The sequence below is a fragment of the Sciurus vulgaris genome (genome assembly GCF_902686455.1).
Source record: "Sciurus vulgaris genome assembly, chromosome: 10".
Classification (NCBI taxonomy): domain Eukaryota; kingdom Metazoa; phylum Chordata; class Mammalia; order Rodentia; family Sciuridae; genus Sciurus; species Sciurus vulgaris.
Window position 1 is genome coordinate 132,802,315 of NC_136470.1, and position 23,952 is coordinate 132,826,266.

The 23,952-nt window shown below is 40.4% G+C and overlaps 1 protein-coding gene and 1 long non-coding RNA gene across 3 annotated transcripts in view; one reads left to right on the top strand and one right to left on the bottom strand.

Annotated features, from left to right (window-relative positions):
- Window positions 1-6,226, bottom strand: part of LOC306637872 (phospholipid scramblase 1-like) — a 25,663-nt gene extending 19,437 nt beyond the window's left edge. The window contains exons 1-2 of one of the 2 annotated variants that reach the window (XM_079100709.1): window positions 5,915-6,226; window positions 507-532 (exon numbers count right to left, since the gene is read on the bottom strand). In XM_079100709.1, coding sequence (XP_078956835.1) covers window positions 507-519 — 13 coding nt within the window. In that variant the 5' untranslated portion in view covers window positions 520-532; window positions 5,915-6,226. Of the gene's footprint in view, window positions 1-506; window positions 533-5,839; window positions 5,864-5,914 lie in introns of those variants that run through there. The other variant, XM_079100710.1, reaches the window with a different exon arrangement.
- LOC306637873 lies at window positions 4,470-9,446 on the top strand. Its single transcript, XR_013757300.1, has 4 exons — window positions 4,470-5,165; window positions 7,596-7,655; window positions 8,408-8,525; window positions 8,864-9,446. It is a non-coding gene; the product is annotated as an uncharacterized lncRNA (long non-coding RNA).
- The last annotated feature ends 14,506 nt before the right edge of the window (window positions 9,447-23,952 follow it).

Genomic DNA, 23,952 nt, shown 5'->3' on the forward strand with positions numbered 1-23,952 from the left:
GGGAGAACAAATATCATTTCAGAAAAACAGGATTTGGTTTCTGGTATTTTTCCTAACATGTAGATAATTTTATGATTGGTCTTTATTTAAGCCTGTCCACATGTGTATGTTATGAAATATATATCAGCATATATATCTGAGATTTTTATTATAATCAGCTGACATGTTTATTATCCGTTAATGAGTATAACTTGAATACACTTTCTGTATACAAAATGTAAAGAGAATAAAAAAATGTTCTTGAGGAAACATAGCATACTTATTTACCAACAAACCCAACATGTTGCTCTCCCTAAGACTTTCTTATTATTATTGGAAAAGATTATTGGTAGTGGATGTTGTGTATATTTCTATAGTTGAAATAGTCAACTAGACATTGGATTCTGGGGCACAAATGACACAAAGCAAACTACAAATTCAAGAACTGAATCAAACATGGTAAGAAACAGCACGTAAATAGATTTAACATTATAGGAAAGAAAAGTAAACACATATGAATTACTTACTGTGTTTGTCCATGATTTAAATAGTTCTGAAAAAAAAATAAGATTTGATATTAGCACACTGCCTATAAATTTATAGGTCAAATATGACTGTGGAAAGACAATCCCCTAGAACTACAGAGTCACAGTCATGGGACAGTCTTCTTTATTAGCTGACTGTAGCCTCATCCAGGCTTTGGAAGCTTCTGGACTTGATCTGACTCCCTAGGCTGGGTTTCCACGTAGGACTCTGGAGGTTATCAGTCAGTCCATGACGTGGTAGGAGTCAGTTAAAGGACCATGGGCCTGGGAAGAGGAAGAGCTGCTTCATCTGAGCGTGTGGGTTGGAGATAAAACAGTTGTGTAACACAATTTTTGCCCCATGTTTTCGTTATAATCAGCAGACACAATATGGGTTGGAATTTACAGAGATAGAGAGGAGAATGGACAGAGGTGGAAAAGCCAGAGGATCAAAGTACTGCAGGGCAGAAGGGCTGAGCAGAAGGTTTCATCAAAGAACCATAAACAGAGACTGAATTCATAAATGCAAAATCCCGTGATGAATTTGGTCAACATCATATTTGCACGAGCAGAGGTGATACATTAAAAAGAATACCTTGTTGCATAAAGTAGGCTAAGTACCTTCACAGATACATACAAGTTGAAAGACTGATAAAATCAATGCGTATAAATAGGCAGTATCCCTTATTTAATATGCTGAACTATGGATCTCAAAAGTTTTTAATCTGTCCCCTGCATCTTCTAAGACATCAATCTTTAATATGCTTAGTTTGAATCAATGTTCCATGACTTTTAATTAATTTTAATAGCAATTTTAAGGGACCACTTGTTTCAGTCTTTCTCGACTTGACTACCAATATCAAAAAGGCACCAGATAATATCTTCGGACAAATCCTAAGTAATATCTAAAAGGCAAAATTTTATTTCTTATATTCTGTGAACTGAATTAGGAAAAAAAAAATATCCCATAGTTTCTGGATTGCAAACCTATACATCAGAGATGGAAAATATTTTTGTGTTTTCTTTTTAGACTTTAGTTGTTTGGGGCTAGGAAATCCAGCAAGTCAGAAATATTTGTATGCTAGAAAGATGAGAAATGCATAAGCTGATTCTGTGTATCATGTCGGGTGGATCTTAAGCAAGTGGGGCTTAAGGTTCAAGGTCCCATCCTAATGAGTACCAAATAAGAGAACACACAGTATTTTCCTAGGGTCACAGGTCATCCCCTCCTGATCCAGATATCCTAGGAAGGGAAGCTAAACAGCGTCTAAGTCAGTGCCCACTCGTTCATGCTTGCTCTTTCTCTTCCTAGTAGTCATACTATTTTAAGCCTTAAAATTTGAGAATGAGCACCTACTGGCAAAAATGCTATACAATAAAATCTATTTCCTCATTTTACTGTGGTTTGTTTTATCTTGTTTGTTTTTGTTCCAGGAATTGAACCCAGGAGTGCTTGATTACTGAGCCACATCCCCAGCCATTTTATATTTTATTTAGAAATAGAGTCTTGCTAAGTTGTTTAGGGCCTTGCTAAGTTGCTGAGGCTGGCTTTGAACTTGTGATCCTCCTGCCTCTGGAGCCACTGGGATTACAGGTGTGCAACAGAATGCCAGGCTTTACTATGGGTTTTAAATGTAGCAATTACAAAATATCTTAAGTATTAAAACTGGTACATCATAAGCACTGGTCCAAAATGTTAAGTGGTTCTTATACTTTTATTGTGCCAGTTATAATAAAGTGCTGTGTGCTTAATACATAAAATCATCTACCATGTGGGTGCCTTCTCTGCCTGCTCTCTTGTTGACTGGTATAAGCATCTTTATATTTTCTCTACCTTAATGGATCTAGTCCAAGACATGTCATTCGTTTTGGAAATAATTAGGTGTGCCCTGATTGAATTGGTTAATAAATTTAACACAATAGCTTTTAAAAAATGGTTCCTGCCACTCTTATATTAAAATAAAAATTCCAGGAAATCACATTTATGATGCACCCAGAGTAAAAAAGTATATAATAAACCCATAATATATATTGTACCATTGGAATCATAATTACACCTGAACAAATACAGAACTTCAAAATATAATCTGACGGCTGCATACTTCTTTCTATGTTGCACGAGAACTTTGGAGGTGATTTTGGCATTGTATGCTATAGAAATACATGTACATCTCTGTTGAAGTCATTCTGTCAAATGCCACTAGGCCCCTTTGCTGCTCTGGGCTATTTGATCATTGTAAAACATTCCCACTAGGGAGGGGGAGAACAAGGGTAGAGGTTTTCAGCTGTGACTTTATAACTCATACTACAGTGACAACATCTGACCCAGCTGTTGGGATCCTAAAATTCTTCTTATTGCTTTCAAAAAGTATTTTTGGAAGATCATAAAATTACTATGCCTCTAAAGTGTACATAAAATAGACCTGGTTTATTTATGTGGATTCACTTGTTAATTGTCTAACTACAAATCACCCCCAACTCCACTCATGCAAATGAAAAACACAGGATAAACAAGTTCACAAATTTCTCCAGGCCCAAGAGGGTGATGCATGATCTGAATTATTTTAGCAAAGCTCTGCTGCTCTAAAAAACATCAGAAATCTACATCTCTCTCCTGCTACGCGTGAGTGAGAATCAGATACTACATATTGAGCAAAGGAGGGTCACTGGGAGTGGGCCAGCAGAAGGAGGTGAAATTTATTGAGGATAGTCCAAAAAAATCAACTGATTTCAATATCCTTCTCCTTATGTTTGTAGGTAAACTGTGTGCATTTAAAAATGTTTAGTGAACAGCTAATGAGAAAAACATTGCGGTCTGTTAAATTGTGGTTATGTTAATAGGTAAGCAGAGCAAAACCGGGCATTTCCAGGATTGCATGCAGAGAGGAAGGGGGCGGGGTGGAATTTGAAACACCAGGACACATACTTGCAAAATAGATGCCAGAGATACAGGATGGTAAGGGTAATGTACCTGGTAACAGGCTGTCTTCCTATAAAATCCACTTTTGTAGTTTGGGCTCAAGAAAACAAAACAAATGTATTTAGAACCATTCTGGGATTGAATCTTATAGTATTTTATAAGATTCAATAAACCTTGAATAAACATGTGGATCATACATCTACTCAGACAATAGTGTACAGAGTTTTACAAAATTAACAATAAACCAAAGAGACAAAAGAAACCAAAAAAACTATCTTCAAAGTCAGATCTTCTCATTCAACTGGTATATTATCCCTGAAAAGCCTTTCCGGACTATGCAGTACTGCCTCACAGATTGGAAATGACTCCTGTCTTTCTTATAAATGAGAAATCTAAGCCCATAGAATTGGCTGTCTAATGCCATACAGCTCCTCAATGACTTGCTGAAGGAAAATGATTCACAATTCATGTGCTTAACACTAATGTCCCCATTTCACTGGAAAAAAGAAAAAGAGTCCCACCTTTCGATGACATTTATTAGAGATTGCCTTTAAGGTATCTTTATATAAGGCAGAAAAGCCTTGAGCTTCAATTGTTCTTGTGGTCACATACATTTTTTTTACTAGGCCAGGTGAGGATTTTCTAAGCATTTAGCAAACAAAATTTGGAGATGAACATTTAAAACAGTTTTTAAAATTTGTTCTAACTGGTTGAAGATGAACATTTGTTGGTAAAGTACTGAGCACTATGTAACGTTGTTTGTGTGTGTCTCTGTGTGTGTGTACACACACATTCATGGTACACACACTCATGTATGCTTATATGAATATTTCCTGTTTCAATGTTCACTAAGAGGAAAATGTGCTTCTCAAGGAGTATTGATTTTAGGTATAGAGCAGACAAGCCTCTAGTCTTTATACAGGCATTTGAGCATTCTACAGAGGCACTCAGGGAGGAAGACAATTGATAATTAAATTACTCCAGGTACTAGGAGTAAAAATAATGATGCCATAGGATTTAGAGGATAAATCTAAATCCTTATTTAGATGACAGCTGTGGTGGTGTCGTCAGGAAAGTTGAAAAATATCTATAACCATCCAGGTCATGATATTCTGGGTGTGTGCCACGGGGGGCTGCAGGGGAACCTCAAGCGTGGAATCTTGGGAGCGGCTTGACTCATTTAAGAATGAGCCATCTGTAAGGCTGCAGAGCAGAGGACCGGGAAGCTCCTTAGAGGTGCGGACTGTGAGGCGCACAGGTGCAGTTCACCCCCTGTAATGGCCCTCCGTCTGTTTGCTAAGCTTCTTTACAGATGCTGCTCTGTTATCCACCTCGTTTACAGGCCGCCCTTCTATCCAAATATAGAAACCCACTCATTTTGTTTTCCATTCATTTTTCATCCTCATGTGTGTGTTCATTGTTCAAAGCCCTACAACTGTTGTGAGTGCCAGGGTGGCATTAAGAGAAAGTTCTGCTGAGGCAAGATCAGGAAGGAGAAGGAGCCCAGATCTGCCTACCACCGAGCAGCTGCACTCTGACCTGCCTCTCCTGCTGCCGAACCCGAAGAAATGGTGAGTGCTGGTTCCTGGAACTGGGAGGCGGTCCTGCCCAGACTTCCAGGAATCCCAGTGCATCAGTAAAGCCACCTGCCAGTCAGAAAGGCATTTGGGAGCAGCAGGCTCTTTGACAAATACTTAAAACTGTGGGAGTTAACTTTCCCTGGGGACCTTCTGCAGCGCCAGGTAGGGCTCCCACACCTTACATGACTGCACGCAACGCTCTGTCTTAACTCTGGGGTTCTTGTAATAGTTACTCAAGTTCAGAGATTTCAGAGGTGAGGCAACTGAAGGAACACGAGTGAAGAAACTGACCCAGAGTCCACAGACGAACGACAGCAGAGGCCAGGACTGAAACTGACTCGTGACTCCGGCTAAAGGGCCCACCCGCCAGGCCGCCCAGCCCTCTGCCTTTCCTATTCGTCTGCTATTCTGGATGGCCAAGCCTCGTTTGAGCCGCAGCCATAATCCTGTTAATGTTAGCTGATGGATGGCAGCTTCACCGACCCTTCCTCCAAACACCCCGCGGTGCTGGCAGAGGCTCTGGGCTCACCCTGGGGCCTTGATCTAGCACTGCGCTCTCAGCTGCGAAGTGGTACAGCTAACTGCAAGGACAGCCCTCGGGGATTTTTTTTTTTTTTTTTTTTTTTCTTTTTCTGGCAGGACACACCTTTGTCATTATATGGTTCTGGGTTGGGCTAGGGACACCACAGGCACAGTTAGGGTCTTTTGCAGAGTCTGCTCTCCATTTCCAGGCTCACTTCCCCAGGTCTACTCAGAACCCTGTCCCCAACTTCCACCCACCGAGCAAACAGGACGCACAGACCCTCGAGCCTCTCCGCACAGGCAGCCCGCATCACCTGGGTCGCTCCTGGAAACACGCGCGGAACCCGCGCCCTGGCGGCGGAGAGGCGCCGGAGAAAGACGCCGCTCACCTGTTGCTCCGGCTGGTGGGAATCCGGGCGCCAGGTGGAGGCTGTGGTCCTCTCCACCCTTTCGCTCCGCACAGGTGTTACACAACTTCCCCTGAAGCTAGCGAGGAAGGGCCTTGGAGTGACTTCGCGCCGACACCGGTGGCTCTGGGTTTCGTTTCCTGGATCCTACGTAATCAAGAAGAATTTCCTCCCCTCCGCGGGCGGATGCCTGGGGTCCCGGGTGCAGTTGGGAGGCGACCCAGCTGGAGGCGGGGTCGCAGCCTGGGGCCCGCGGAGCTGCTGCCCCCGCTGCTTAGGCCCCAAGGCTTGTCCTGTGGTTAAGGCCGAGAAGAACTGGTGTGTCTACACCACCTGGAACTGGAAAGTCACTGGGTGGGAGTGGCCTTTTCGGGGAAACTTCCTTTTCTGTGGCCTTGACCTCCATCCCTCGGATTCCTGTGGCTTGAGAGTACAAACGAGGAGGAGTTGATTGTTCTTTTCCATTTTTTTTTAACTTTAGTTTTTCTTGGTGCATATTCATTATACGGAGTTGCGGGTTTCATTATGGCATATTTGCACATATATAAAAAAATTTGTTTGGACCAGTTTTCCTCCTTTTTATCTCCCCCCAACCCTCCTGCCCTCCCTCTATCCTGATGGCCTCCCTTCTGCTTTCAAGGAGTTTTCTTTTTTTTTCTTTTTCTTTTTTTTTCTGTTTTCCCTGCCCCAACTTCTAGCAACCACCTGCGGGAGAACAACATCCCAAGACTGCAAGAAAGCAAAGGGACCATAAAGAAACACAAACTTCAATTTATCGCAGCACAAGATTGTTTTCCTCTATGGTTCCTTTTATTTCTTGCTGTCTTGCCCCTCCCCCACCCGCATGAAATAATGTTTTAAACGTGTTTTACAAATCAAATGGACCAGATTGTTTTTAGAATGTTTCATTTTCCAGCCCACGCACAGGCATTCATAAATAAATCCTCCTTGAATTTGTTTTAATATTTGTATTTACAAATGTAATCGGATATCTTCCAAATGAGACTTCCCCAGCCACCTAAGCTGAAAAGAAATGAAACCTCACTCTCCGCTCTTCCTACTTTTCTGCCCATGGCTTTGCTCACCAAGGATAACAGACATTTGAAGGTTTATTGAGAGAGGTTGGAGGAGGGTGAGGAGGTGGAGAGAAAAATTGGAAAAATTCGATAAAAAAGGAAAGAGGAAAATCAAGTCACCTGGCCTGTAATCCATTCTTCTCAACTCAGCATCTCTGTGAGCTTTGCAAAGTTACCTGACAACCTGTTCTGGGATCTGTAAGTGAGGGTGGTGATAGTATCTTCTTCACAGTGTTTTAAGGATGCTTGGGGAAGTTAACACGCACAGAGTTTAGAATGCTGTCTGTCTACAGTGAACTGTTGCTTCAGGTTTAGCTTCCTGTTTTCCTGACCTGTTGCTTCAGAAAAAGGGTACAGAAGATACGGAAATTTGGTAACTGTCATTTTTAACTTTTACTCTCTCCTTCTAGGAAGAATATTGTATTTTGTAATCCAAACACTTTGGGGTTCATTTCTACACAGAAGCAACTTGCCACCTCTTGCCTAGGCTGGTGCCGCGTTGTCTCCTTGGAGGCAGCAGCAGGGTAAATGAAGAGGCTTCTGAGCACAGACCTTCATGCATTCAACACTTTAATTTTGATTTTCAGCCTTATCCTCTCCTTCATTGAAAACCACTGGGTCCTCAGTCTCACTGGGGTTCTGAGGAGGTAAATGGAATTTCCTTAATCTAGCGCCCCTCATTATATACTTTCTGTGTCTTGCAAAATCTGTTACCACTGTGCCTCTTCTTTCCATGTTCCAAATTTATTGAACTCATACTCTGTACAGCACTTTCTCACCTTTTCAGAGTCCTTGCAGCTTTTACAACTTTTGTGTTCTTTCTTGTTTTTGTTGTTATTTTAACCATTTTCATTTCATGATGGTCTGTGAAGAACAGTCCTATTTTTAATTAGAAAATACCTGGGTAATGGTATAAACTGTTGGTTGCTTACTCTGGACTCAAGTTCTGCTTTGATGTGGTAAATTAGTGATTCTCAAATTTTAGCATGCTTAAGAATCATCTAGAAAGCCAGTTAAAACTAAATGTGCAGAGTCCCACCTTCAAGGTTTCTAACTTAGTATTTCTAGGATGGAGCTTTTCTAGCGAGTTTCTACGATTGAGATGATATTTTTCCTGGAACATCTTTGCAGAATGACTTGCTAAAAGAACTCCATTTTTCCAGGTACTGTGTATATGGAAGGATGATCAGAGTATAATGAATTTTGGAAGGTATACATCCTAGTGAGTCCATCTTCCTTCCACTGTGGTTGGTGGACTCATGAACATATTGTTCATACTGCGCTGGGGGAACATCTTCTTGGGGGCTTCTAGGGAAGAGCTCTGCTCATACATGTACGGGTGTTTATGTGCATGCATGCACACACACGTTTATACCTCCCCCTTTCCTGTGTAGTACAGTGATGGCCATCTCAAGACCATGAGAAAGCAAGGTTGAAGATGGTAGAGCTGACAGTATGGAGAGCACAAGCACACCATGTGCTAATGAATCACTGCCTGACCCTGGACTTAGCTCCTGGTGATTCATTACATGAAGGATGTGGTTGTGGGGCTTGGGGAGGATTGGTTGGGAAGGGGGATGGTTATGAACTCTGAGGGTATTTCTCACTGTCCTTCACCTGACTTCACACTCAACACAAGTAAACTTTGTTATTGCTATCCTATTCTGCACAGTAGGTCATTTCTTCTTATTTTTATACTATGGCTATAGCTATTTGTGATTCTGGCTTTTTTTGTTTGTTTGTTTGTTTTAGCTATTGGAGGTTATTTGTGGTCAAAAGCTTTGAACCACTGAGGATATTAAATACACGCCTTCTAAAATTCTCCTTGGTATTGTTACCTGTGTTTTCTTACCAGGTTCATGCTGCAACCAATAACTCTGACTTTTGCAGCCTTACAAGGAGAGGATGTAACAGGGATTTATGGAAAGCAGCACCAGAATCATGATTTCACTTGGCATCCGCAAAGTTTTCTATTTAGAAAAATTAGCCATGGAAAAGGAGTTTAATTTTCTGATCAGATTACCAATATACAATTCCTTTTTAATCAACATTGGGTTCCATTATTTTGAGTAATGCTGGGGGAGTTATTGACTCCATACTTTAATAATATAACATAAGAAAAAAGGTAAAACTATGAAGCAACGGTGTGGAGGTGTCTGTGCATCTGTGGCAGGGACACTGTGTCACAGCATCCTTCCCTCGGGTTCCCTTAACCCCGGCACTTCTGCGGTGTGGCTTCTGAGGTGCTTCTGGGCTGACAGAGTAGACAGGAGGAGAGAAAGGTGTGGTGTACACGAGTTTCACCAGCAAGACCAAGAACTGAAACTTGCCACTTCTGTTCACATTTCTTGCGTCTGAACTATTGGGATGGCCATAGTCTGGGGATATGCAGTCTGGTGTTTTTCCACAATAAAAGGAAGTAAGTTTGTTACTCACTGAGGAAGGCAGAGATATGCAGTCTGGTGTCTTTCCAGAATAAAAGGGAGTTTGTTGCTAATTAAGCAAGAAATCTTTATGCTGTCTCCTAGAGATTTCCAATAAAGATTAAAAAAACAAAAACAAAAACAAAAACAAAAAAAACCCATCTTTAACAAACTATAAATAGCCAAATGTGTAATTGTCACAAGAAAGCAGGGAGCTGAAACTCCAAACCTCAGTTCTTGTGTTTGGACAAAAGAAAATTTGAAGTCAAACATCAAAAGCCATGTAAGAGAATTTAATTTTAAGTGAAAGTAAAGAGAAAGTGAGGTGAAAGTGAAAGTAAAAGCAAAGTAATACTCAGGCAGAGAGAAAGCACTCTCAAGAGAGGGAGCTGCTGTTTCTGAGCAGAGAACAACAAAGCAGACAACGCTGTCTCCAAGTTTATTACTGTTTGATGTTTTCTGGGAGAGCTGAGGACCACCTTCTGTACTCTTTGCCAATCAGGTGTTCAACTCCTTCACGGGCGGTGGAATTTTTGACCTTAGTTGGTCCTCTCCAGAACTGTCATTGTGGCCATCCTATTTGGAGGACTTCATCTACAAGTCAATCCCATGTGAATGTGGGCACTTGGGGTCAATAGCTGGTCAGAAGTTACCTTAGTGTGCCTGTGCTACTAAAGGAATCTTCCTTTCCAGACAGATGGAGACACCGATAGGCATCATTCCTAACTTCACTTCAACCTCAGTGGATCCTGACAAGAGTTAGTCCCATGCTGGATGCAGTGGCGCACCTGTAATCCCAGCCGCTGGGGAGGCTGAGGCAGGAGGATCGTGAGTTCAAAGACAGTCTCAGCAACTTAGTGAGGCCCTAAGCAACTCAGTGAGACCCTGTCTCTAAATAAAATACAAAATAGGACTGGGGATGTGGCTCAGTGGTCGAGTGCCCCTGAGTTCAATCCTTGGTACCTTCCCCCAAAAAAGAGGTAGTTTCATTAATACTTTTCTTTTGATGTACTTTCCCATGAGCTCTGTTGTTTCCATTTATTTTCTACAAATTAACTACCACCCTTTACTTTGTTGTCTACTTGGGAAGTAGTTTAAAGAAAACTCTAGAGTGTTTTAAAGATCTCTTGTGACCTTGCCATGCATTTCACTACTACCTAACGTAATGACCATTATTAATAGATTCTTAAATCCTCTTACTTTGACAAAAATATTCCTGGAAGTTTGTACATTACAAACTAATTTCTAAATCGTTCCAATTGAGTCAGATTTTCAAAACATGTATTTTTTCAAGTCTTAAGGCAAAATAGAAAATGGGCTTTTAAAATTAATAATATACAGAATTGAGCCTATCAGGATTTTCCGAGCATTTATTACAACAGAATAATATAGTCTCATAGAGATGGTATATATCAGGAAAAGAAGAAGTCAGGGATAACTTCCTGCAGTTAAAGCTTGCTTAGCTTTGTTTTGAATGAAGAGTACAATACAGCCAGAAGCAGAAGTCGGCTACATATGCAAAGGGATACAGTGGTGCATTTCAAATATACAAATAAGTGTGGAGTCAGTGTTATAGGGAGTGCTACAGAGTAGATATAAGGTGTCTAAGTCAGCTTTATGGAACTGTGACCAAAAAACCTGACAAGAACACTTAGAGGAGGAAAAGTTTATTTTATGCTCAGGGTTTCAGTGGTCTCAATCCATAAACTGCAAACTCCATTACTCTACCTGGTAAGAGGCAGAACATCACGTGGAAGGGTTTGGCGGAGGAAAGCAGCTCAGGAGATGACAGTCAGAAAGTAGAGAGAGCTTAGCTCACCAGGGACAAAATATAAACCCCAAAGACATGCTCCCAGTGACTCACATCCTCCAGCTACAGCCTACCTGCCCACAGTATTCACCCAGTTAATATGGACAAGGAAATCAATGCACCGATTAGATCAAGGCTCTCCTAACCCAATCATCTCACCTCTGAACTTTCTTGCATTGTGTCATTCGTGAACCTTGGGGAAAACAACAAGCTACAACTTGAGGCATCTCCCAAAAGCTCGTGCGTAAGAAAATGCAAGAATGTTCAAAGGTGAAATGATTAGATTACAAGAGACATAATGTAATGAGTGAATTAATCACTGATATGGATTAACTGGTTGTAAGCGTAGGTAGGTGGGGTGTGGCTGGAGGTCATAGGTCACTGGGGAAATGTCTTTGGGGTTTATATTTAGTCATTGGTGAGTGGAGCTCACTCTCTCTCTGCTTCTGGTTGCCATGTGCTGAGTTGATTTTCTCCACCACATCTTTCCACCATGATCAACATGATGTTCTGCCTTATCTCCGTCCCAGAGCTATGGACTGATCCTCTGAAACCAAGAGTCAAATTAAACTTTTCCTCCTCTAGGTTTTCCTTGTAAGGTATTTTGGTCACAGCAATGAAAAGCTAACTAAAATTGGGAGCAAGGTGTGAAATTGACAGAGATTTCTGACTTTCAGACAGATAATTAATCATTGACCAAATTTTGTGTTCCCCTAGCGATGGAACTGCTATTGCTGAAAAGTGGCTTCTAGAGTAGAAATCCATTTCCTTGCACCTATAGGTGGGACCACTTGACTGAACTGCAGCCAGTGGATTCTGAGAAGAAGAAATGTGTTCTTATAACCAAGTGTTTAAAAAGTAGGTGAGTCTTCACCACGCTGTTTGACTTTTGTTGACTTGTGGAAGATGACAAGATCTTAGGAGTTGACAGAGAAAAAGCAAAAGGATCTCTTTACCCTGCAGTAGCACATGGATAGAAGCTGCCCAACATCAGAAACCCCCTACACAACCACATAAGGGAGAAGTAAACCACCATGGGAAATGATGTTGTAGCAGCTAACATTATTCAAACACATCAACGTCGGAGAGGTTAAAAAGGAACCATTAGTGAAGACCATAGACTGTGAAGAAGACATTAGATGTTGTCATGAAGGATGGGATAACGTATGAGATAATTTTTTTTTTTTTTTTTTTTTTTTTTTTCAGTGCTAGGGATTGAACTCAGGGCCTAACACATGCTGGACAAGTGCTTTATCACTGAGCCACATCCCCAGTCCAGGATGGGATAATTTGAAGTTGAGAAAGACCCTATTAGACTCTTATTATAGACTAAATTAGCGATGGTGAGAGAAATGTAACATTGGAAGAACGGGCAACTAGGAGATCATTTGAATGACAATTTAAGACCAGAATAATGAAATTCTGAGCTCAGATATGCAGATAATGCTTAGTAAAATTAGAAAGGAGGGTTGTCTTCCAGGGTTTTAAAAAAAAAAAAAAAGGCAGCACACAGTGATTAGATTCTGGGGAGGGAAAAGAAAGAATTACCCTAAAGTCATTTCTGTCTTGGGCTGTTGATAGTGCACACATTTAGATAGAATAGCAAGAAGGAGATTTGGGGTACAGCCAAACTAATTAAGTTTGGCATCCTATGGGCATCAAATGAGAATGACCAGTGATGTTGTGAAGATGTTCCTGCCCACCTCTGCAAAGTGAACCAGTGATTGGCACAGTAACGGAGGCCCTGGCCACAGATCTACACCACTGAAATGGTGCAGCAGGAGGGCTGGTCAAATGTGGGACCTGGGACACATCCATATTGATGGAGCCTAAGTTCTTTATCCTCTACTTAAAGAAGATGGAAAGAGAACAGAGAGAGATGTGTAAAACCCAAGTGTGGTTTTTGTGAAACTGAAGTGTGAGCGGCTTTTAATGAGGAAGTGATTGATGATGTCACCAGCTACAAGGAGGCCAAAGGAGATGGGACTGTGGTGGCCGGGTCCTGCTGTCAGGTCCCAGAAGAAGTCTCACTCCCACCTTCTTCTAAGAATATTTTTTAATTGCAGGTGGACACAGTACCTTTGCTTTATTTTAGTGTGGTGCTAAGGATCGAACCCAGGACCTCAGGCTTCCCAGGTGAGCGCTCTACCACTGAGCCATGACCCCTGCCCCCATCTTCTTATTAAACAAAGGGTTTGATCCGCTGGGCCCCCAACTCCTCAGTTACAAAAGGGAAAGAGGTCATTGATAAGAAGACCTGCTCCACAATCTGAAGCCTCCTGGGTGGGGTTAGTAGGGTAGATGGAAAGTAGAATCTCACTGTGTGCCTCACGTCCACTGATGTGGTTCTCATTTCTTCTTCAGGCAGAAAAGAGAGTGTGAATGTTGGTTTCAATCGGCAGGATTGGCAGGGCACCTGGCTGCATCTGGCTGCATCTGGCTGCCCTGCCGGGAGATACAGGCCTAAATCTTTCCGAGGCTAACCAGTTATATCAATGTGTTTTTTTATCAGACACCACCTGGTGAGCTTGACAGGTTTTATTTCTTCATTTCGCACAAGTCAAAAATTATTACTAACTCAAAACCCAAACCCAGAAAACCAAGCAAAACAAATAGATATAGGGCCTAAAAGTTTCTACTTGTTGAGGGCATTGCCAAATGACTACCTAAAGAGATAAGTATCACCAGGTTTAAAAGAAAAGCCCTGAAAAAATCTAAGCACTAAAAAATGATATTTTATGGATTTCTTTGACATTTTTCAAAAATTTAATAGTTTCCATGGGCTCTAAATATCTAAAGGCCTTCACTAATCTTAGAAGGATCAGTTTTATCTGAATGGTGGTGGTGGAATCTATAGTTCAGTGGTTTTCAGAGTAAAAAATAAGGAGAGGAAATACGGGCAAGGAATTGAGAACAAAGTAACCACAACGACTGCTAAAAAAGCTTACTTAAAAATATTTATGAGCAAACATTAAGATCACTAACCATGAACGTACACCAAAAACCCCAAAAGGGGATCACTTCACCATAAAACCATAGAACTGAACATTAGTTAATTAAAAATATAAATTTTCCTGGAAATACAATAACCAGAAAAGAGAAGAGACACTTGAATAAAATTCTAATGACAATTTGAAACCAAGTTAATAGAAGACCACAGTATTTAAATTAGGTATATGTGTCAGGGTTCTCATGAGAATCATAATTAATAAGACATATATATATAGATTCCTAGAAAGGATTTACTATAAAGAATTGTCTGCTCTAACAGTAGAGGCTGAGGAGCCCCATAAGTTGTTGTCTGCAAATTGGAGGCCACCCAAATATTGGTTCCCATCCAGGCCCGAAGACCAAAGAACCCAAGGTGCCAATGTTCCGGGCCCCACTGGAGACTAAAGTCCTGAGGGACTGATGTCTGAGAGCAGGAGAAGGATGCCACATCTCAAGAAGAAAGTAAATTCACCATCCTCTCCCTTTTGTTCCATTCAGGCCTCCAGAGGATCGGATGTGCCTACCTCTTGGTGAGGGCAATCTTTCCTCAGTCTACCGATTCAAGTGCTAACCTCTTTTGGAAATACCCTCATGGTCTGTAAGAAAAAAGAAAAAGTTTTTTTCCTCCTTCTCCCAAACCACTCATGACTCACTTCAGAAGTGGGGTGTGTGAGTGTGTCAGGTTTCCCTTTTTATGACAAAAACAGCTTATGTCTATGACATAAACAACTTACGTTTATTTTAACTCATGGTTTTAAAAGTTCAGTCCATGGTCAGCCAGCTCCATTGCTTTGGGCCCCGAGTAAGGCAGAACATCATGGTAGAAGGGCATGGTGGAGGAAAGCTGCTCATATCAGTGGTGTCTGAGAGCAGAGAGAGAGGGGAAGGGGACTTAGGAGACATGAATCCCCTGGGTGGTCTATTCCCTCCAGCCACACTGGCCTGTAGTTTGCCCCTAATTAACACTTCCATACCAGCTGACTGGGCTGAGTCTCTGGACTGTTTTTTGTATCGTAAATGAATGAGGAAGGTGTGACCCTACCACCTTCTACCAGCAAGGCTAGAGGCCTTGCTACACTATGCTGCTGTGCCCATCCATTGCAAATTAAGTCACCGGAAGAACTGTTGAAGCTGGGCTTCGGATGGCAATGCCACATCTTGCTGCCAGCTCCTGAATCCATAGACAGAGGGCAGGAGTCTACTTGGAAGTGGCCTTGGACAATAAAAATAGCATCACAGCAGCACACATGCAGTGGGTTGCACTGAAATCTCCTTGAGGATAAAAATCAGACCTCAACGTGCGTGTGACTTCATGGGTAACAGGGCACTGGCCCCCCACCTTCAAAGTCAGATATCTCAGATATCACATGAGATATCTGGTGATGTTATATTAAGAGGTCCTTTTGTATTATCTCTATGGCCGATTAAGAGATCCCAGTTGCTAATGCATGTTGAGTCCAAGAAACACACGGAAGCACCTCTGAAGGGTGGTACAATGGCCCCTTGGCGGTTGCTGCCTTCAGCAGTATTGTTCATAGACTCAAAATCAGTTGTGCTTTGCTGGAGGGATGGGATTTGCCTTCGTCGGTTAACTGGGTACACATATACGCCACTGTTGTCTGTCCACCAGCATGCTGGGTATGCCCTGTGCTCATGAGTGTTGCAGACAGCCTGCCGTGGTGACCCCATTCAGCAACAATCGCTAACTGGACTTGATTGCAAACATGTAACATGGCTGACTCTCAGTGGAACTAGACAGAAAGCTGTATTTTTTTCCCCTGAAACATCTTTATAGAAAACAATGTTTCCATATTTTCATTTGCTAAGTCCTATTAGTTTATGTGACATTAACCTTAAAAATCATTCCGAGCCTATCCTAACCTGCTATATTTTTAGTTCTTTATTTGTTCCAATTAGTTATACATGACGGTAGAATGTACTTTGATACATTAGTACGGGATTAGGAAGGCTCGTAGGATGAATCAGATATTATTACCCTATCTAGCATTTAACTATATGACTGGTGAGATTCTACGTCACGTACAACCAGAAAAATGAGAAAAGACTGTATTTTTAAAGATGTACAACTGCAGGTGAATTTCTCACACCCCATCACGGATTACTCAGTGTGCAATGACATAGGATGGTTCCTGCGGAAGTTGAAGAGTCTAACCAGAAGATATCCCAATGTACAGAGAAGAGGGTGGCAGGAGTATCTATGAAGGGGACCCCATGAGTCTCGTGCCCTATAAAGTTAATAGTTCTAATGTTTTAGAGTCACAAAATGATAGTCATGTGTATCCACACCCCAGGTTATTTATGGGTATTTGGATATCATGGGTGGCCATACTGACCTACCCAATGACTGATTGATGCTTATAGGAAAGGCCATAACTCCCAGCAAATATTCAAAAATTTTATCTGTGTGGTCATCCATTGGGGATATTGTCAAAAAATGGCATCACGTGAAATGTACTCCATGTTGATATTATCCCTTAGCTTTCTTCTCACCAAAAGAGGCCACCATTGCCAATGAGGTGGAGATTACAGCACTGGTGCCGCATGCAAAGCCCTCAGTGCCGCCCGAGAGTCCCTTACTCTTGTCAATGAAGAAATGTACCAAATAAGGAAGATAGTATTATGAAATCAGATGGCCCTTGAGATGCTGTCTGCCTCCCAAGGTGGAAGAAGTGCCTCCGAGGCACTGAGTGCTGTGTATCTTCAACAGATGAGCACCGAAATTGTTCGACAGGTAGGTACCGCACACCCTAGCCCTTGAAACTCAGCAAATAGAATGTAACAGGGACCCCTACAGGAATGGTGGGCTACCCTGGACTGCCCCATGGAGACGAGTCCAGCTTATCTTGCTGGGGACAGCTCATGTATTAGTAATTTGCTGCGGTGCCTTATGTTGACATGGATTATAGGTATATTGTCATGGATCATAGGCTTGCTATGCCTCCTGGCCAAGGGACATTCACGGAAGATATCAATCTATCATGTAGATTGCACAGTGAGGAACATTAAAGAGGCGGAATGTAAGGAAAATGGTGTGGGTCACGCTCCCTACCTGGATGTCCAGAAAGGAATAACTAAGATATTTTCTGCAGGTCAGAAACAACAGTGCATGTGTACTTTCATGTAACCTGTGATATCATGCTTGGAACACATGCTGTTTTTATTGTAGTTTCTTGTATAAACCGACCTGAACTTTCTGTAGCTCAGACTACCCATCCATCAAATAAAGATCTCCCTTTGGCCCCATGTATTTTCTTCAGGCTACCAGAATCTCGAGTCAACCTGCCTGGGATAGAGCGGTTGCAGAACAGACAGATTCAGTTACAGCTCTAATAACTGATTAATTTCACCTCCAATATTCCTACATTAACTCAGGAGCTTTTGAGGGACACCTCATAAGCAAACCATAACACTGGGTTTTCTCATTCTTTTCTTTCTTCCCTTTCTTTTTTCCTTTCTCCCTCCTATACATACAATAAGCAATTCTCCACTGGACACCAACTAAGAGTTCTAGAATTCAATTCAATTCTAATACTATCTTCCTGAAGTTGGTGTCAGCTCCTATAACGGCTCAGTCCCAGAATAATGCTCCTACTTTGGATGTCAGTTACAAAAACAAAAACAAAAAATAGAAGATTGTTGCCTCTACAGTTAACCCCCTAAATACACTGCTTTTAAATCCACTTATTTAACAAACCACAGAGGAAGAATACTTGGAAAAGAAAACTTCACCTGTACTAAAACATGAGTAGATATGATTTGGTAGGAGTCTAGAAGGTTCTATCTTAATTATATGTAATGAAATTAGGGATACCATAATTTTTACACTATTGAGAACAAAAATGTATGGACTCTTAATCTATAGGAAATTTCTTTGAGATTAAAATGTTCCCTTTTGACAACTTAGAAAACTGAAAAGGTGTGAATTTGTGAGGAGACTTATGTTTCTCTGCAGTGCTGGGGATTGAACCCAGGGCCTTGTGCTTGCAAGGTAGGCACTCTACCAACTGAGTTATATCCCCAGCCCTGAGATTTGTATTTCACATATTATTAAGACCATACTTCAGTATATCAGAGTCAAGTTTTTTTAAAATTGAACTCTAACATGAAAAACTTTATCAAGTTTATTCAAGATGAATGCTGAGTTATTCAATTAATTTTTGAGAATTAAATTACAGCTCCAGCTGGAGCTGTAGCTCTGTGGTAGAGCACTTGCCTAACAATGTGTGAGGCACTGGATTTGATCCTTAGCACCACACAAAAAATAAATAAAATGAAGGCAATCTGTCCATTTATAACTACAAAAAAATTTTTAGAAATTACAGCTCACTTTTTGTCCCTTATAAGTTAAATAACAGAATAATATAGAATGAAGTCAAGATTTTAAAAAATTCCCAAACCATTCTTTTGGGAATATTTCTGAGCATTTCTCATCATTATATAAAATCAAGTATTATAAAGGCTTTGCACTACTTTGTAATAACTCCAGGAAGGTAATGTTAAAGCAGGAAGCCTGCAATCTCTTTTCTGTCTCATGCCATCTTGACCCTCAGGGAAGAAAGCTGTGTGTTCAGGTCTCCTTGGAAACATGTAAATGCACAGTTCCTGCCAAACTGATGGTACTTGCTAGTAAAAAAGTCACTATCGATACAATGCTTACAGTATGATAGAGCAGGCTGAGATCTGTAGAGTCAACAAATCTAAGATCTGTGGATTCTCCACAGCCTAGCTCACTGTGTGATAACGTGTGTATGCAGTGGAGATGTTTCATGAGCAAAACAGTTCCATCCTAGTAGGTAATGTAGCCGCATACATTACTTAGCAATATGAGCCAGAATATGTCTCAAAGTGGCCAGAAAAGGTCTGGGGGTCATGTGAATGTTTCTGAATCTCTTTCTGAGTTGAGTTTGTACTACTTGTCTCTTGAAAATTATTAATAAAGTTTGATAGTTGGTAAGATCTCTTGTTTTTGTCAGTCTGTTTTCACATTCATATTCTTTTGTGTGTGTGTGCTAGGGATTGAACCCAGGGCCTTGTGCATGCCAGGCAAGCACTCTACCAACTGAGCTATATCACCAGCCCCACATTCAGATTCTTCATGTTATTTCTTTTGAATACAGTAGTAACTACAATTAGCCCTTTTTCTAGGGGTTCTCCATCTAAGGATTCAGCCAATGGTGGATCTGTGGATCAAAAATATTTAAAAACTATAACTTAACTGAATATATATAAAATTTTTCTTATCAATATTCCCTAAACAATATATCAACAACTGTATAGCAATTACACTTGAGTAAATATTATAATTCAGAGATGATTTAAAGTATGTGAGAGGACGTGTGGGTTTTTTGCAAATGATACATCATTTTATATAAGGGACTTCAGCTCCATAGATGTTGGTATCTGCGGTGGTCCTGGAACTAATTCCTCAAGGATACCAAAGGATGAACATAGTCTGTCACCCAACCATTCCTATTACTCTTTAGTGGACCAGCTCGGAAAGCTGATTTAGGTTGAGGTGGTATAAGCTGACATACCTTGACAGCTGGCTAAATCTTCAGGTCCGGAACTTGGGACAGAACAGAGTGATAAGCAGGGCAGATGGTCATTTCCTCTACCACCAGCTGTGGTCCCGAGCAGCCCAGAATTCAGCCAGCCATGCCTTTTCTGACTTAGAAACAAAGCAACGAAGTCTACTGAGGATGAGAGTAGCACTTGGAGAATCAGAAAAGACTTCCTACAGAAGCCTGCCTGGCTTACCCAAGGACATGGTGGCCTAGAATCAATCCAGACAGCAGAGGTCCCTGAAACACGAAGTAGCCACTTTTCAAAAACCAAGGATCTTTTGACAGTCTTATGCTCTGACAATCCTTATCCAAATCGGAAGAATTCACATCAAAAACCAGATTATGTTGGAGGGTTATCTGTATTCGTCTCCAAGGCAATTTTAATCACAGATTAGAGAAAATGTGCCAAAAGTGACATAGTCAATTTACTGAGGTTCATATAATAGAAAAGACATTGTATTTTTGAATAGTGCTTCAATTCAGTTCTATTTCCCCTGCCCTATGGAGAAAAAAAAAAAAAAAAAAATACACCACTTCATTCTACTCAATTATCAGAATAGGGCCCTAGCCACATTACCAGATATATATATATATGCATATGGTATATATATATATATTTTATTTTTCTTATCCCTTGGAAATGCACTGAAAATAGTGACTGTGTATCATTTTATCTTTTCACATGTCAATCAGTGACTTATTCATCCACTCAGTAGAAATAAATTTGTGCAGTTAAAATAAATCTTAAGATATTTCAAGTTATAGATTAACTTTCCATTTTAATATTACCTGAACCTATTTTATGGTCTGTAATTCATATTCTGTTTGTGCTTAGAGATTTTTCTACTGAAGTAAAAAATTTCTGAAAAAAATTAACATGGTATTTTGAATGTTGAAAATCCCTAACTCTTGACGTTTTTTCAGCCAAGAAAAAATTACTTTTATTGTCAAGCCTTTAAAATATTAGAAATTATTGCTGTTTATAAAATGAAAGGTAAGCTACTTAGTATTTTTTTCTTCAAGTTCTTCAAAACATAACTCCAGATAGGCCATTAGTCCTATTAGTCAACTCCATTAGTCCATCATTATTAACAGATATTCTATCTGATAAGTTCTCAGATGTTTCAAGATGAATGTCAGCTTCTTTGGAGCCTGGCTTGAATGACAAGAGACTGAATGGAGAGGTTTTCTTTACTTCTGGATAACAGGAAAGGCTGAGGATGCGCAGTCCAAGTATAAAATGGTCACTAAAATAGCATGGATTTAGGATCACTCTTAACTTAGCCATGACCATGGCAAATAAAGCTGGGAAACAGGGCAGGAAGAAAGACATAAAATGAAGTGTGTTTATATTACTTAGGAATGTCTGTTTAATTCCAGACATTTTTGTAAGTTATTGTTAATGAACTCTGTTGTGTTTGTTTGGCATAATTTTCTGTACAAAATCAGTTTTTTGAAGTATTCATCAGATATCCTAGCAGTATTCCTAAATGTTTATGCCAATCATTCAATTCCCTGTGTTTTGGCTTAAAGTTTAATCCCAAATTTAGAGACAATAGATAATCTTGCATGGAGTAGAATGTGACCACAGCTGATAGCATTGCATTTGGTGGTCTACTTCCTAAGCTGCTAAGATGAAGCATTATGATATTCTGCGTCTTGGCTCTGTTCTTCTCAATGCATCCATTTATGGAGAGTAGCTGTAATTCTGATATATAGAATTCCTGACTGAGTTTCTCATTCTGCAACAAAATATAAAAAGAGATCATCTGTCATGATGCCAGTTGGGGAAAATTGTTTCTGTATGAGATAAATGTAGCCCATCCTCTGCTCAGCTGGTTAGCCTTTTCCTTGGGCACACTGGGCATGCCGCAAAAAGAAAGAAGAGATGAGGGCAGATGAGTCAGGGGATGCTTAATCGTTGTAAAAGACCACAGTAACCAGGAAGCATTGTTGATACTTCTCCACTGTTATTCTCAAACTGACAGCCTTTAACCTCGGATATAAGGAGGAGAAGAGCATGGGCATGTGCAAACACACACACACACACACACACATCTTTCTCCATACACTTATAGATTTACAGCTCCATAAATTTCAAACACCATGGCATACAGTATTTGTTGACATAAATCTAAATATGATGCATGAGCCCGAATTGGCTCAGTGTTGACTAAATTGTAAAGTCTGTGAAGATGATAATGCATACAAGCTCTGCCACTCTGTCTCAGTGTCCACACCTGTCGTCTCATCTCTTTTTTTTCTGGTACTGGGGATTGTACCCAGGGGTGCATAACCACTGAGCCACATCCCCACACCTTTTTAAAATATTTTATTTAGAGACAGGGTCTCGCTGAGTTGCTTAGGGCCTCACTAAGTTGCTGAGGCTGGCTTCAAACTCGTAATCCTCCCGCCTCAGCCTCCTGAGCTACAGGGATTATAGGCATGCAGTATAGACAACAATATGATAAAGATATTAGAATTAAGTTATAGTGTGTGGTATATTTTCTAACATGTATTAAGTATTAAATATCAGTTATTGGCATAAGTATTATCTACCAATGGTACAGAAATGTACTTTTATTTATTGTTAATCGACTCCTGCTTTCTTGCCCTTTTTCATTTCTCATTAAAGCCCTATTTTAGAATAACGTTCTCCAGATTAAGTGAATAGTTTGTATCAAAAAGGAGGAAGTATAGACAAAACAGGAAGTGGATTCATCACCTTGGAAAGGTTAACAATGCCGTCACTAGCATACATTCCTTATGTATACAACCTGCAATTTTTGTTGCTGTTGTGGAGTTTGGGTCTCACTGTGTTGCCCTAGCTGGCCTCAAACTCACCATCCTCCTGCCCCAGCCCCCACCAAGTAGCTGAGATTTCAAGCATAAGCCAATTCACCCAGACTTTCCTTGGTGGTGGTGCCGAAGATGACCTAGGGCCTCTGCATGCTAGGCAAGTGCTCTACCACTGAGTTACATTCCCCACCCACTAACCACAATCTTTATGGTTAAAAATATAATATTTAAAATTATGAAATACATATTTGTTTCCAACAGTTAGAAAGTAATGAGATTTGGAAGCTTACAAGTGAGCACATTGGCCATTCGATGCGGTACGTTTCTGGTAGGTCCTGCCTGGGCCTTCTGGTTTTCTTTGCAGCTGTGTTGTGTTTATTAAATCTGGCAATTTTAAAAGAACGCAAACACATTTCCTCTTCTGTTTTATTTGTTTATTTTTTATTCATTTTATCGTTTGCTACTGTAATTTAGAAATCATTTGCTAAGAGATATGCTAACATTAATCAAGCCCAGCTAACAGCCTAGAAGTTTTCCAAATTACCTGTTTCTGTTCTTTGAAGTCCTTAAGAATTAACCTTACTCTTATGTACAAAATCAAACATATATATAACTCCGAATAGTGCACCTATCATAAATTGTAATATCAGAATTTATTCATTAGTATTCAGAACCACACAGGAATTATAAAATGTATTGTTCACTATGAAGTCATTCAAATAAATCTATGTGTGAGATTTCATTTGTATTTGTGGGAAATATATAAAGAGAAAATGGGCCTATTTATTCTGAGAAGGAAGTTAAGATTCAATTTTACTCATCAAATATTTATTGGGTCTTTTCTTTTATATAGAAAGTTCTATTCACTGGAGGATAAAAATCTAAAAAGTCTCTGCAAATGCCCTGTACTGGGAACTCAAGACTTCTCCAGAAAGTACCCCAAAGTTAGGGGTAGGGATTCACATATTGTACATCTATACTGCATGGGGCTGTACTTCCATTGCAGGCTCTCAATGACTTGGAGAAAACTTTGTGCACATTAGTCTTTTGCTTCTTTCTTTCTTTCTTTCTTTCTTTCTTTCTTTCTTTCTTTCTTTCTTTCTTTCTTTCTTTCTTTCTTTCTTTCTTTCTCTCTCTCTCTCTCTCTCTCTCTCTCTCTCTCTCTCTCTCTCTCTCTCTCTCTCTCTTTCTTTTTTGCGGTGCTGGGGATCGAACCCAGGGAAGTAGTTGAGTTTTAAATGTTGTTTAAAACTTTCAAGCTTTTGAAATGTTGTTTTTGAAAAAATCAATTTGGATCTCTAAATAACAATATAAACACTTTCAGTGCAAAAACATG